This window comes from Trachemys scripta, chromosome 4, assembly GCF_013100865.1.
Source record: "Trachemys scripta elegans isolate TJP31775 chromosome 4, CAS_Tse_1.0, whole genome shotgun sequence".
NCBI lineage: Eukaryota > Metazoa > Chordata > Testudines > Emydidae > Trachemys > Trachemys scripta.
Genome location: NC_048301.1, coordinates 75,164,025 through 75,179,581, shown reverse-complemented (window position 1 = coordinate 75,179,581; position 15,557 = coordinate 75,164,025). Strand labels below are relative to the sequence as shown.

At 40.1% G+C, this 15,557-nt stretch overlaps 1 protein-coding gene across 1 annotated transcript in view; it reads left to right on the top strand.

Annotated features, from left to right (window-relative positions):
* The window catches only part of HSD17B12 (hydroxysteroid 17-beta dehydrogenase 12), a 130,425-nt gene that overhangs the window by 98,260 nt on the left and 16,608 nt on the right, over positions 1-15,557 (top strand). The window contains exons 5-6 of the mRNA XM_034768754.1: positions 4,074-4,138; positions 6,173-6,217. Of these exons, the coding sequence (XP_034624645.1) occupies positions 4,074-4,138; positions 6,173-6,217 (110 nt within the window). The remainder of the gene's footprint in view (positions 1-4,073; positions 4,139-6,172; positions 6,218-15,557) is intronic.

Below are 15,557 nucleotides of genomic sequence, written 5' to 3'. Positions count from 1 at the left end.
TGAAAGGTTGAGTGGGGGGAAGATGTGGAAATTTAAATATCTCCCTAACACACACTTACTTATGAGTTAATTTTTCAGAAAATCCTGAAAAATCATGTCCCTAACTCTTCACACTACCCTGAGTTGTGCCCTACTCATAAAAAGGCTGATAACTGTGGCCAAAACTTTGTTATATTTAGGATGATGGGTGGCAAAAAAGTGTGCCTCCCGCTCCTCTTCCCCTCCCTCCCCCCCGCTAATACTGACACTGCTTGTTAAAACTTCTATGCTTCTGAGGGTATATCTACACTGCAGTAAAATACCCATGGATGGCCCCGAACAGCTGACCTGGGCTCAGGCTGCAGGGGTATAAAATTGCAGTGTAGACACTTGCACTGAAGCCTGGGGCTCTGGGACCCTCCCCCATCACAGGGTCCTAGTGCCTGGGCCTCCAGCACAAGCCCAAATGTCTGCACTGCAGTTTTATAGCCCCATAGTCTGAGCTTTGTGAGTCCAAGTCAGCTGACATGGGCCAGCGATGGGGGGGGAGGGGGTGGGTTATTGCAATGTACACATACCTGGAATGTGCAGCACACTTGCTAATGGTCTGGAGGATGTTTATTTCTCCTCATTTCCAGCTAATGTATTTTTAGGATTCTTGTAAAGAAATTTACATGGATAAGTAGTTGCTGTAAAGGGGTTTGGAAATCTTGAATAGGAGAAGTGTACTTGAGACAGTCTTGGAATGAAGTTTAATAGCCTCTGCTTATAACTAATCTTCTGTCAGTTTCCTCCACATATTTCTAATATCCTTGATATTGAAATGAGTTTTCAGACACTATCTTAAAATGCAACCTTTTGCTGTCCATGCAACTGAGACAAAGATCCCATGACACTTCTCATAAAAATGTTTGTCTCAGTGTCATTGGCCGGAAAATTTCCCTTCTCCTTCATAAACTCCAACCCCAAAGGTGAATGCATTTCAACAATGCTGTTAATATATTAATAGTACGGTACTTTAGGATCCTATGGGATGGAAGGCACTATAGAAATGTAAAATGTTGCATCCACAACAACTGATTATGGTGTGTCTATAGATTGACTTCAGTGGGTATGTCTACATTGAAATGTAAGCCCAAAAGTGAGTGGAATTCAAGTTAGCAGACTCTGGCTGTGTTAATCTAGGGGGCTTGCGTGTCTACACTTAGGCTTGGTCTACACTAAACCCCCAAATCGAACTAAGGTACGCAACTTCAGCTACGTGAATAACGTAGCTGAAGTCAACATACCTTAGTTCGAACTTACCGCGGTCCAGACCCGGCAGGCAGGCTCCCCCGTCGACTCCGCGTACTCCTCGCGGCGAGCAGGATTACCGGAGTCGACGGGGAGCACTTCTGAGTTCGATTTATCGCGTCCAGACAAGACGCGATAAATCAAACCCAGAAGTTCGATTGCCTGCCGCCGAACAAGCGCGTAAGTATAGACAAGCCCTTATTTGTAAACTCCAGGTTAGGAATTATTGAACTGACAGTCCCAACCTGGGCCTCCAATGTCTACACTGTATTATGTGTGCCCAAGTCTAGCCACCATATCCCAGACGTTCAGTGCCCTCCCAGAATGTGGCCACTCTAGCCCTTTGTTCATGTTGCAGTGTGGGAAAATTTTTGTCCAGAGGACAAAGAAAGTTAGTGTGTGTGGAAGTGTGAGATACTTGTGCCTTGGGAGTCTGCCAAGATTTCACTGGGGCTGCATTTATACTGCAAAGCAATACAGCTTGAACCCTAAATTGTGGTTTGGCTCAGGCTCAGGCCCTCCACCTCCGTGAGGCCTTGGGATCCTGGATTCGTATGTAGATGGAAGGGGATTTAGGCTTGAGCCTGAGTTTGAACCCTGGGTTTACACTGAAGTGTAGGCTTGTTCAGTGAGGTCAACTGAAATGTATATGAAACAGAGATTCTGTTTTCATGTTACTGTCTTTCATAATGAAGTCAAAATTGAGAATATATAAGACAGAAGCAGCATTGTTTGAGTGGGATTAGAAGTTTCCATGATTTGTTAGTGTTTAGATTACTAGAGTATGAATATTGGCTTCATATCTGGGCTTGTCTACACTGGCAATTTACAGCACTGCAACTTTCTCGCTCAGGGGGAAAAAACACCCCCCTGAGCGCAGCAAGTTTCAGCGCTGTAAAGCGCCAGTGTAGACAGTGCCCCAGTGCTGGGAGCTATGCCCGTCGTGGAGGTGGCTTTTTTAGAGCGCTGGGAGAGCTGTCTCCCAGTGCGCTGCCGCGACTACACAAGCCACGTTAAAGTGCTGCCACAGCAGCGCTTTAGCATTGTTTGTGTAGACTAGCCCTCGGAGAACAATGCTGAAGTACTGCTTTCAAAAATTAGGTTTAATCAATTAACAGATTCTCTATTAATTTTTAAATGCTGCCAATGGGGGGAGATTTCACAGGTCTGAAGAATGTGAAAACAACTTGTGGAACAGTTTGCTATGGTGAATCCCCGTGTAATGAGCCTTTGAATAGACAGAGAAAGCAAAACACAAACCCTTTCAAAAGGCAGATAAGCTTTGTCAAAAACATGCACTGCTTAATGTACTAAGATTGTCATTAATGAGATTTCTCCTGCACTCATATTCGTGCTCCCCCCTACCCCCAAGCTATTGAAGCTCTTTGACAGAGTGCCTTCAATGAGTTCTCAAGTTGCTGCTCGTGTTGGTTACTGCTGCCATCTACTGTCCTGACACAGCAATTGCTGATTTAGGAGTGGTGTTAATTTGTCCATTTCAGTGTATTTCACTTTCTAGGGCTCTCTTCTGCTACAAATTGTGTGTGTGTGTGTGTGTGTGTGCGCGCTGTTTTTTCTTCACAGAAATTACAAGATTGGCAGAACCACGGTGGTGGCCTATGAACAACTAGTAGTCTGAAGAGCTTGTTGCAGATGTTTTGGGTGGGGAGGAAAGTAGGCCTCTCCTAAAGGCAGTGGGGAAACTGGCACGTTTAGTCTTTGAAAAACTGTAAACAGTTTTCATGTAGGATGTTGCCAGGAATTGGGGTGTGTCCCTTGGCTTTTCATTTAATTCACGTGAGTTACGCAATTGTACCTCTGCACACTTGGTACAGTTTTGTCCAGGAGAAGGGTCTTTGGGATGAGAAGGATTAAAATGCAAGTTAAAAATAATTGGGAATATTCTTTTAACAACATTTTTAAAAGTAAAGTATAATGGTGTCTTCTACAGTTAGTCGTGAGTTTTGTCTAAGTGTTTGTACTGCATTCCTTATAGAGGGTGCTGGGTTACCAGCTGTTCCTTGTCTTTGTGCACTCTAATGGACTAGTTCAAGGGCTGCTTCTCTCCTCTGTATTTAAAAATAGAAATTGAGTGAGAATTACAATGATTAGCTTATATTTAAACATTAAGTTTGCTTACCTGCTTCTGATCCCAATAAATTAACCTTAAACTGCATTAAAACACTGGAGAATGATTGATTGTAACTTGGGAATGGAAGGCTCAACATGTGAAGGTGGATGAGTTCTACAAACTAAGATCGTTATGTGAAGAGAGGGCATTTGACTGTGGATTTAGTGGCAGTAGATTGAGTGCTTGCCTCAGTCTCTGGTTTATGTGGTCCATGCCAACACAAACTGTCTTGCGCATAGCATGTTGAGGCTAACTTGTTTTACATGCAAAATGGTCTAACTATGCATGCTGCAAATTTCAAAAGGGGAAAGCTATATATTGGGAATAACCACCTCACTTACAGGAATGTTTCCTGTGTTGTACTATAAAGCTTAGGAGGAATCCGGTAGGACATATGGAAGATGACAATTACCATTTATATGGTCAAAAAGAATTCCAAAAATTATATTTAAGTGTCTTATGTGTTCACCCTCGCACTGTCCACTAGTACATGTGAGTGTGTGTACCATGTAGTAAATGTGACACGCCACAAGGGCATAAAGGACACAGTTATAAAACATCTGAATGTGGAATTGTTAACTTTGAAATGAGATTGCTCATTGCAAGTCATCAAAGCTTCAGAATTGGAATGACAGCAAAAACAAGTAAAACTTGTTGTTCTTTGTTTCAGTCAACAATGTGGGAATTTCATACACTTACCCTGAATATTTTCTTGATGTTCCAGACCTGGATAATGTAAGTGTTGCTATGTTTAACTTAACTCTTCTGCAGTTTTCTTACCTTAATAGTAAACTTGTTTTAGATTTCTGTGCGGAATGGAATGCTTGTTAAATGGGGTAGCCTGGATGTAGTTGTAAGAAATACAACTTCAAGGCTAACAGCCTTACACACACAAGATTGGGAAATTCCAAGAGATGATAGAAGCTTAGCCTTTTTTAGATACTTGCATATTTTTTGTTCTTCCAGAACAAAAAAATTGCACTTATCCATTTGCAATTACATGTAAAAAATGTAACTGAGCTAAAGTTGCTATGGGATCCATATCTGAATTTCATGGCTATTGGGTATGATCTCAACTTAATGTTACTCTTTTTTGCACTCTTTTACTTGTTTTTTAAAAAGTGAGTGAAGGCAGTGAAAGCGAGTGATCCATTTGAAAAAATACAGAATATTTGCAGATGTTAAACTTGTGTGGACATGAGTTTTTATGACAGCTTTAAATACTGTTTTTCAAATTGCCAGGGTTCATACTTCAGTGAGTACTAAATACATACTAAATTAGAACATGATAAACAAAACCGAATGCAAAGTTTCATGCTTCAAAATATACATATTTTTTAGAAATCTGTCCATTCTTTGTTCAATTCTCATGGTCTGATAATTCAAACAGGTTAATGGACGTATTCATTCTTTTGGGTTCACAGTTAAATAAGCTTTAAAATCTTCAGTTCGTTGAAAGTGTTGTAATGTATCTTCATCTAATGACTAAAAAGCTTGTCAGTAAGTGAACTAAAAGACGAAGCAATATACACCTCTACCTCGATATAACGCTGTCCTCGGGAGCCAAAAAATCTTACCGCGTTATAGGTGAAACTGCGTTATATTCAACTTGCTTTGATCCACTGGAGTGCGCAGCCCCACCCCCCCAGAGCACTGCTTTATCGCGTTATATCCGAATTCGTGTTATATCGAGGTAGCGGTGTATAGGCAAATGATAGCCATTTAAAAGTATGTAATATATTAAAAGCAATCATAATTTAATGTTGTTCAGTGGTCAGCATGTCCAGAAAGCCAGAATTTACACAGCCAGAGAGTGTATAAGTATGTGATAGTATAAGGAAGTGTGTCACAACTGTGATATATATGCACAGTTTGCATTAATAGAATTCATAAACAGGTAAAAATAATCCAGTAAAACAGTTGCGGTACTAGTCCACTCATTTTTTATTCTTCCAAGTTGTTTCTTTAACACTGGAAGCAATTGCAGATTTTCTTAACCATAATTTTTCCTACCCTATTACTGCCTCTCTGCATCCTCTTCTATTGAAGCAGGTGTGAATAGGTATTGACCACAGGAAAGTAGTCTTCAGAGCACACAATGTGAAATGAGGATAAATGTTAGTTCACAATCCAGAATGCCAAATTATCCCACTTACCTTTTCAATGTAAATCAGGTGCTCACTCTACATTACATAGGTAATTAAGCAGACTTACTGTATATACAACTAAATACACTGCTTGCATGTTTGTGGTGAGATATCTTTCAATATCTAAGGGTACATCTACACTACGGGGGGAGTCGATTTAAGATACGCAAATTCAGCTACGTGAATAGCGTAGCTGAATTCGACGTATCGCAGCCAACTTACCTCGCTGTGAGGACGGCGGCAAAATAGACTTCTGCGGCTTTCTGTCGACGGCGCTTACTCCCACCTCCGCTGGTGGAGTAAGAGCGTCGATTCGGGGATCGATTGTCGCGTCCCGACGGGACGCGATAAATGGATCCCCGAGAGTTCGATTTCTACCCACCGATTCAGGCGGGTAGTGTAGACCTAGCCCCAGTGACTGACAGCCTAGACCCTTGTCAGTCTGGGTGTATACCTGATTCTGACAGAGATAAGGGGTAGTGAGGGTGCTAGATTTCCTGCTGGAGATGGAGTTTTTGCTGTAGTGCATGTGGCTTTTTTAAATTGTTATGACACTTAGAGCCCTGGACAGTTTAATATTTATCAAAATAATTTTTTCGATAAATCTGTTTTTTTCCTGCAGACAATCAATAAAATGATAAACATTAACATCATGTCTGTTTGCAAGGTAAGTGCCCTCTTCCTGATATTTGCACTTAAAACTCTTAAGTATTCTAAAACAATAAACAATGTTGATTCACTTGCTACCAGTAAATTGCTTTCACTTCCTTTGAGCTATGCAGTTTCTCTCCTCCTTTTTAATCTCTCAAGAATTGCTACGTTTAGTGTGCACTCTCCTACCTGCTCACCAGACTGTTCTCCAATTATGTTGCATAGAAAACAACTTAATATAAATGATACACAAATGTTGCTATAAAAGAGTAAGATGTGTACTTAAAACAAAACCTCATGATCTTTCACATTCATAATCCTGTCTTTCTCATGTCCTTGCACTTATCTCTCATCCCTTGCTGTCCTAGACTGAAAGCTTCTCTGGGCAGAGAAGTCCTTCATTTTTTTTTTTTTTTATAAGGTTCCATGTGCACTTACAGCACAACAGTTAAATATTGTGTTCACTATGTGAAATAAACAAGTAGGAAACTACTTGCTGTTGTGGATTATTGTACAAGGAGTCTGTTTTAACTTTTGGAATGCCATTTTTGAAATTATTTCTCTCCCCTTCAATGGTGTCTTGAATTTTTTTGATAGTTCAATTACTTTTTCTTTTGGAAGAAATCAGTCTGAATTCAGCCTTAAGTGCAAGAGCATAAATGTTTTCTTGTTTGTTAAAACCAAGTCTGTGGTGTGGGACAGTGAGCAGGGGAAGAGGATGTGACATTTTTTCTTTACCCAGGTGTGCTAAATATATCAGACTTTTAATAGGAGATGGAGATGATACCAGCTTCTCTATTGCTTAGGAAATCCATGTTGGTAAGTTGAGGAAGCATGCTGGAACAAATATGTTACTACTCAGCACTAAGATCCTATTTGCTTTTATGCATATAGGATGGAAGAAAACTTGAAACTCTTCTGACAGCTAAGGGTTAACTTTTTGTCTCCTGTTGAAACCAAAACTGGGTGAATTTAGTTGGAGTTGTGGCTGCATGGATAGGATTTACCTTGTAAATGAGAATTTTGGTTTTCTTTTAACACATTGAAATTCATCCAACGTGCTACCAAGGGGCTTAGTCTGAAGTTGTCTGATTTCTATCCAAAAAGATACAGAAGCTGGAAAAGAACAAAACAATACTTCTGTAAGAATTCCTTTCTCTACAACGCTTCAGTGTGCTACTTGTTCCAAAGCTAGAAGTTGCTTAATTTACCATAGTTGTAGTTACTCCAGCAACTGCCTTTTCCCACTAGCCTGACTGGTATTGTACCTGTGGTTTTGCACATTGTTGTCCCCAGCAAGCACCACCATTCTTCTGTCAGATGGGCTGGATCATGGCCCACAGAGACTTGTTGCTCTCCTGCAAGATTTCCATTTGTGAGAATCCAGATTCTGATTGACAGCTTTACCTAGGAAAGATTTTCAACAAAGATCACTCAGCTGAGCTAATATACAGAATTAATGCCTACAACACATGTGTGTAAAACTTTGTGTAACGTATCCAGGGACCTCTCAGCTAGAGCTAAAATGTACCCGGGGTAAGGGGCAGGGGGACTTCAGTTTCTCCTGATGTGTGACATCCTCACTACACCAGAAGAGGGAGCCCACTATTCAGTGATTGAAGACTTGGGGACTGCTCTAGTTTGTTCAACAGTTCAGATTTTCCTATATTTTAGCAGTCTTTCTCTGCAGTTGCTGTAATTAATATTTTCTCTTTCCCTAAAGCCCTGCCTCTGACCTGGTGTGAGACATCAGATAAATCGTTTTACCTTTTTATACTTCACTTTCCTGGTCTATAAAATGAAGATGACACTTACCCTTCTTTTGTAAAGTGCTTTGAGATGTATAGATAAGTGCTATGTAAGATCTAAATTCTATTACTATTAATAGTAAAGACTAGTTCTTGGCTTCCCTCGACATACCCTATATCTGTATTAAGAAGAGTGGTATAAAGCTCACACTAAAGTAGTCTTTATATTTTCCCTTGCATTAATGTGTGTGGGGTACCAGTTAGCTTTAACTTGATGAGTCTTAAGGCCGTCAGCTGGAAATAATACTTAGCACTTCAGTAGTTCTTTCCATCTTCAAAGGGTTAACATTAACTTATATAAAGGAGTGTTCAGGGCGTTAATTATACCCATTTTAGCAATGAGACTGAGTTGGACTGGTCAAGGCCACAAAAGGAGACAGTTCAGATCTAGGATGAGAAATTAGCTGTTCCTCTCTTCCAGTCCAACTCTGCGTCTCCATGCAAATACAATCTTAAAAATCAATGGTGGAAAGAAAACAAATAATATTCCCTGTGGGGCAAGGATGATATCTTGCTTTGTTTGGAAAGCACGTAGCTCACTTAAAATTTTACTGTAATATTTAAAAATGTATAGGTATCAATGTGTCAAGCTGGGAAGAAGGTGTCTGTTGGCATTAAGAGTACACTCGTAACACCTTACTGAAGAGCGGAAAGAGAGCAGATTATATTATAAATCTGAATAAAAGTTAGGACAGGAAAATGATATAAAACAGAATTAGAGAGAATAGAAACATAGGCAGACAATAATCCAAAATACAGATATTCCACAGGAGTGAGAAACCTGTGGAACAGGAATGACATCCCCCATCATGTTGTAAATTCATGTTTAAAATAGCCCAGGGCAGCCAAAGACTGCATGCTTGTGAGAGTAATATGTCACAGAGAAGAGGCGATGGTCCTTCTTTGGCTCTGGGGGGGACCACATTTAGGAAATTGTGTTTGGTTGGGTGCACCATGTTACCAGAAAGATGTTGATAAATTGAACGTAATCCAGAGGAGAGCAACAAAAAGTTCAGACGCCAGAGCAATTAACGTATGAGGAAAGATCAAGAGCTACATATGTAATATCTTGGCTAGGATTATTAATGTATGACATAATTTATTACTGATATTTGTAAGTAAACAAATATTTAAAGTTGTAAACACCAAAAAGGGGGAGAATAAATACATTGCAGAGGATAGAAAAATTCAGGTTGCAGATACTCCCTAGATAGAACACTCATGGGAAAATATTATACATGAATTAGGAAGTGGGAAATCAACTATTTAAATTGTGGAGAGGGGGAAACCAGAGATGGCTATTAGAACTTTAAACACAGGAAACAGACCAGGAGAGAAGGGTAGCAGTAGTAGAGAGATGTTTTCTGTCAGTGTTGAAGAAAGCATTTAAGACTTTCTTCCAGCTGCAGATATATTCTGTCCAAATTTAGGAGAGTCCGTAGTTCCATGACTTTTGATAGCTCTGGGGGGTAGTGACAAATGAGTCCCTCTGATTTTTTGGGAGTTGAACAGTGCATCTCATCAGTTGAGCAATCTCGTTACATCTGGTCACATCGGATCGAAACATTGTTGGGAATTGGTCCTGTTTTGAGCAGGGGGTTGGACTAGATGACCTCCTGAGGTCCCTTCCAACCCTATGATTCTATGATCTTTCTCAGTTCAGTCTGGGATCTTTCCCCTTTGAGCTCGCCCTCAAAAAGTTTGAGTTCTTGAATAAGGAAACTTTTGTCCTGCTAGATCCTAGAAACAAATTCTGCTCAAAAGATAAATAACTTGAACGGAAGAGGCTTGAAACATGATGTGATTCAGTCATAGTGTCTGCCTTCATATGCACTGTCTCTGTGTCTGGGTTACAGACCTTTCCTTATACTTGAATTGGTGACTGTTTTCACAGATCTGATAGGCCAGTTTTGTCCAACCTGGAGTAGAAAAATTATCAAAGGATTTTTGCATATAAAACCCCACATTTAAAAAGTTTTAATTTTAGACAGATTTCACTGAATTGCTTGTAAAAGTTAATTCTTGTGAAGCATGGATGTAATTCCCATTCCATTTTAAAGCGAGTTGTCCACATGTAGAAGGGGCATAGACACTGTCTCAGTGTTTTTCAACCTTTTTGATACCCAGGACTAGCCTTCCTAAACTGTGTCAGGGAGATGTCAGGGACCGGCGCTGGTCCATGGACCAGTCATAGAGAAACACTGCACTAACAGTTTACATGTTTTAGTCTCTGGTATGGATTGTGTATGGACAGTAACAATGTGTGTAATTTCATGGGCAAGCTAATGATAAAAGGGAAGGGAGGTGTAATTTGATTCGTAAAAATCTACAGAATCATAATTTCAGTGGTGTGCCCCTGGGTGGCATGGCAAAGGGGACTCACTCCCCCCACCTCCCTATCCCCCGTAGCCTAACTTCCAGTTCCAAGTCCTCTGATTGGTGGAAATTTTGATAATACAGTGTTGTCAGAAAGGGTCAAGTTGGGTATCATTCAAAACCTTTTCTCTTATGAACACAAGGTACCAAACATGACAACTCTTGAACAATTATGTAGATATATAAGAAAAAATTTAAAAATCAGCTTTGTGATGTCATGTCATGCGTCTGACGAAGTGGGTATTCACCCACGAAAGCTTGTGCTCCAATACATCTGTTAGTCTTAAAGGTGCCACAGGATCCTCTGTTGCTTTTTACAAGTCTCTGCTGTGCATTTGGTTTAGACGAAGCCCTAGAACATGAACACAGAGCAATGAAAGTCGTCGGGGAGGGAGGTTGATGGGCATAACACAACATCCAAATGCTCTTTCTTGGGTTTTCCTGACAACCCCAGAAGTCCATTGAATTTTGAATGAAATATCAATCATGGCTGGGATGACTTCCCCAGAAATAACCAAGCATTAGCTAGATTCATTAGGTGGTGATAAATGCCAAGTAGGGGCAAATTTAAAGGTAGAGAATGAGTTTACTTGCACTGACAATCCATTTAGGTATGATGGACCGGAGCTCATTAATATCATGATGAAAGCAGTGTTCAGTGATATAGCTAAAGATGTCAGTCAAATGGATACTTTGGGTCATGACTCGTATAAAGCCTTCAAACCCCAAAGAATTATCCAAGGCACCGCCCATCTATGGGCTCCAATCAAGAAGAACAGACTAAAGCTGTTCTCAAATGCAAAAGAAAAAAGTCAGTCATGGTGGCAGGTGCTGTTACAGAGCTAACTGCAGGCAAATCATTGTGTCTGTCCAGATCTTTGCATGATATTGATCTGTGTGAGACTTTGGGGAAAATACGAGTTCTACCATGATCAGTGTTTGAATGTGACAGAACAATGCATATGTACCAAGCAAAAAGCATCTTGCGTGGTCTTCCTAAGCCAGCACCTAGTGACCATGTAACTGGTACCTTATGCCACAGAGGCCTTTCAGAGTAGCAATCATAGATGTTGTGGCTGAGCTACAATCTCTCGACAAACCAGAAACTGTTAATACCTGCCAAGATTTGGCTGAATACTTCGTTATGAGGCTACAGAGAAAATGGTGGACTGATGACAAAGGAGGATTGATACTATGCAGAGATATCAATTAAAAATATTAACAGAAAGAAGAGATTCCATGGTATTGCACCTGTCCAGTACAAAATCATTGACTCCACAGACCTCTCCAATGTCACAGTGAGGAAGCTGCTGTCTTATACTCGCACAAAGGATGAGTTAACTTCATACCTTGCAGGAAAAATGCTCCAGCATGCAAAGAAATGCTCTAAAATTTTTGTTGTTGCATGCCGTAATGAGCTGTTGCCTGGCAGTGCTCAGTGGAGTTTCTTCATAGTTCCCGTGAGGAGGTTGACACTAAATTTATCTTGTATGCCATTAGAGAGGTGCTGTTAAACTTTAGATTTTTGCACAAGACACAGATGTTCTAGTGCTCTGTGAGATGCTACCCAAGTTTTCCACAAGATTCTTTTTTGTGCCTGCTGCTGGGGAACAGAATCTCTATATATCCCTCAGAGATGTGTTCCTATCACTCAAACTATTAAAAGCCGCCCCACTGCTGGATTTCCACACCCTTTGAGGATGTGATGCTACTGGAATGTTGCCTGTAGAAGACCAATTTATCTTATTGGAATGTATTTGATTCAGTCTCTGAAGACTCTTCTTGCTCTGAAGGTGAGATGGTCACTGATGTGGTCATAAATGCACTGGAGGCTTTCATATGCTGAGTTTACCATTTGAAGACTAACATTACGACACTTGCAGAGTTGTGTTGGTGGATGTCTCCCAAGAAGCGGATGAATGGAGAAAAATTGCTACTGACAAGGGGTGCATTTATACTTGCTATCAAGAGGGCAAATTACCAAGCAATGGACTGGCTCTGAGATAATAGAATGCATCCAAAACTACTCTTTCTTATTTGGCATGGGTGGGTTTTGGAGGATGGACTGATCTCTCCAGTTGTGTGAAATACTACACACTTCTGAATCAACCCTTCAGCTAATCAAATGTTTGTGTGCAAAGACCAGATGCTCATCACCCTGCAAATGTCTGGCGAGCAGCCTGCCTTGTACAGAGATGCATGAGTGCAGCTTGCATGAGGACAGTGTGACAATGTGTCTATCGGGGCTGTACATGGAGAGGACACTTATGATGACTTTGATGAATAAATGTTTTCTGTCCATGTCAAGGCTAACTTCCCTAGGATGACCAAATATCAATGTCTTTTATGTAAGCCGTGCATCCTTTTGTTACAGTAATATTAAAAAATGTTGATTTTTAAACACTTTCTCAAATACCTATCTAAATAATTGTTCTAGGTTTGTCATGTTTGGTTCTATTGTGCTTGTGGGAGAAAGGACTTTTGAATGATACTGAATTTGATCCATTTCCAACAACATTATATTATCCAAATTTCCACCAACTGGAGGACCTGGGAGCATAGGGTGCAGCGAGTTGTCTCTCCCCCCCCCCCATGCCGCAGAGGGTGACACCATTGAAATTAGGATTCTATACACTTTTACAAATTGAATGACACTGCCCTTACCATTCTGTCATTAACTTGCCCATGGAATGAGATTTTACTACATTATGCTCCCAAACTATAAACTGTTCCTCTGGTTTGATCCAATGGTCTTGCTGCTTCATCTCCCTGCAGAGCATTTGAACCATAAACTACATTCTAGTGGCAGACACTTCTTTCCTTGTTCTCTGAAAATAAAGGAGATGTACAACATCTTACACCACAGGAAACTATTTCAGTAGTCTCTTCAGAAACTTGTACTACTACTAGCTTATTGTAACTTTGTCCCAGACCTGTGTATGTGAAATCCAAGGAAAAGCTGTCTTAACTGTAGGGGAATATAAAATTCTTTTGAGTGCTCTAGCTTCATCCTTCTGATTACACACTAAAGAGATGGGTAAACTCCTTAAATTCCAGAGCAGCACTTGTCTTGAAAGCTAGGAGAATGCTGCTGGGCTAGAACTCAGTTTCCCCATATTTAACATGACTGTCTCTCTAGATGCAGAATTCTAGTATTAGAAGCAAGATGGCCACAGCAACATAAACCTTGTACATTTTAACATTTGTGTGCACCATCGTTTAACTTTTACACTAACGTTCCCTACTGCTTATTTTAACGAATGAGAAAATTTTAAGTGGAAGGTTTTCTAAACTTTGAGACTGATTTCCCTGAACAAACTAGGACCCTTTCCTAAGCAATGCTCCTGGACAACTGCTGCATGTCAATGGTAAGTATTTATCTTCCAGGTTTGAAGTGGGGTGGGAATACAACTTTAAATGATAATTAGGAGGGGGAGAACTGGATATTTCTGGTGAATAACTACTGGAGAGTCATTAAAGTGGTAGTTAAGCTTCATGCTGGTGCTATTCTTAATGAATAGGAGCATTAAATTTAGTGCCTATTTTAAAACATAAAATAAAGGTAACTTGCTTATTACATAGTTGCATATTCCAGTTTTTTTCTGAAACAACTGGAATAGGAGCTGCAGTTTCCCTCGATTTGATAATCAGTTGGCATGGTTCTGAAGTTCAGTATCTTTGCAGTGGAACATTGAATTGGTGGTAGAATGTGAGAAGAGGCATGCTGCTTATGTACTTCAAGAGACTGTATTAGTGTTTACATTCACTCCAATCTGCAGTGACAATTTTTGTGTATTAGAAGGTGATAACTGGCTTGACAATAAATGAATAAATGCCCTCCAGTGAATTGTAATGTTAAGGGAATCAGGGTATTGGGGAAGCGTGTGCGTGTGCGTGTGCGTGTGCGTGTGTGTGTGTGTGTGTGTGTACATAAGCCCAGTGATGGTACTGTTGTGAGATTTCCAAACACATGAGAAACTGTTAGTGCACAGGCAATGAAGCACCCATTAGTGGTGTACCAAAACATGTAAAACTTTAAAATTTGGAAACTTTCTGCAGCAAAAAGGCTGTCCTGAACACTCCCTTTATGGAAATACTAGGAATTGTCCATACTACCTAAAATGAATAACATATTTCATTTAATGTGTTAGCACTTTATATACAGGCAGTTGCCAGTGCTTGGCCACTTGGCCTGAAGTTACTGACATTTAGAGAAGAAGGCAAGAGCAGTAGTGACATCCCAGTGGAAACCAGCAGTTTATCCATAAAATCACTATCTGAATGAAAAATCACAAGTTCTCTCAGTAACCACCAATAGGGGAGACACTGCAAAGATGATGAGGGCTTTCTGTAAATCATAACACATTTTTGGTATCGTATTGCCTCTTTATCAGTTTAACTTTTTTTGGCATTCTTTTCTCCAAGATCTGATGTCTTGTCCCCACTGCGTTCTAATCCATAGATACTAGATCTTTTGCAGGTTTTAAAGTTATTAAAAACAAAATGCCCTGTTCCTCAACTGGTTATCTATAAATAGCCAGTCACTAATAATGAATTGCCTTCTGATTTCCATATTGGAATTGAATCCAAAATGCCTGTATCCTGTCCCTAAACTTGTGCCATAACTCTCACTGGTTTTAGTGTCTCTTAATTTGTGTAATTTAAGTACTGAATAGATACAGTTGCATGTTTTTCAGGACTGGGTTTGTAATATCACTGTTAACCTGCAGTGATGTAACATTCACTATGTAATGTATCTGACTGTCTTTAGTCACCCCATCTCACTCCTGAACAGTAATGAATAAGAAAAGCTCGATCATTTTAATATTAAGGAAAGAATTACTGTTTGTACTAATGCTGCACATATAGGGGCATGGGAAAGTTAATTATACATGCCTAAACATAAGATTTTTCTTTGAGTGCTGGTAGCTATGCATATTCCACATGTGAGTTAGAGTTTGTCTTAGTATAGTTAGTACAATTTAGTTTCTCCCTACAGACAGACTATGCAAAGAGTCCCAGGGTTTAAAAACCTCTCCCGGCCCCACTCCTTGTCTGTGAGTGACAAGCACCAATGTTGCTTTTATTGTCTGGGGGAGGCATGTATCTCAACTAAGTTTGGCATTTGCTGCTAGTTTGCCCCATGAACCCACTAAGCACAAGAGCTCTGGC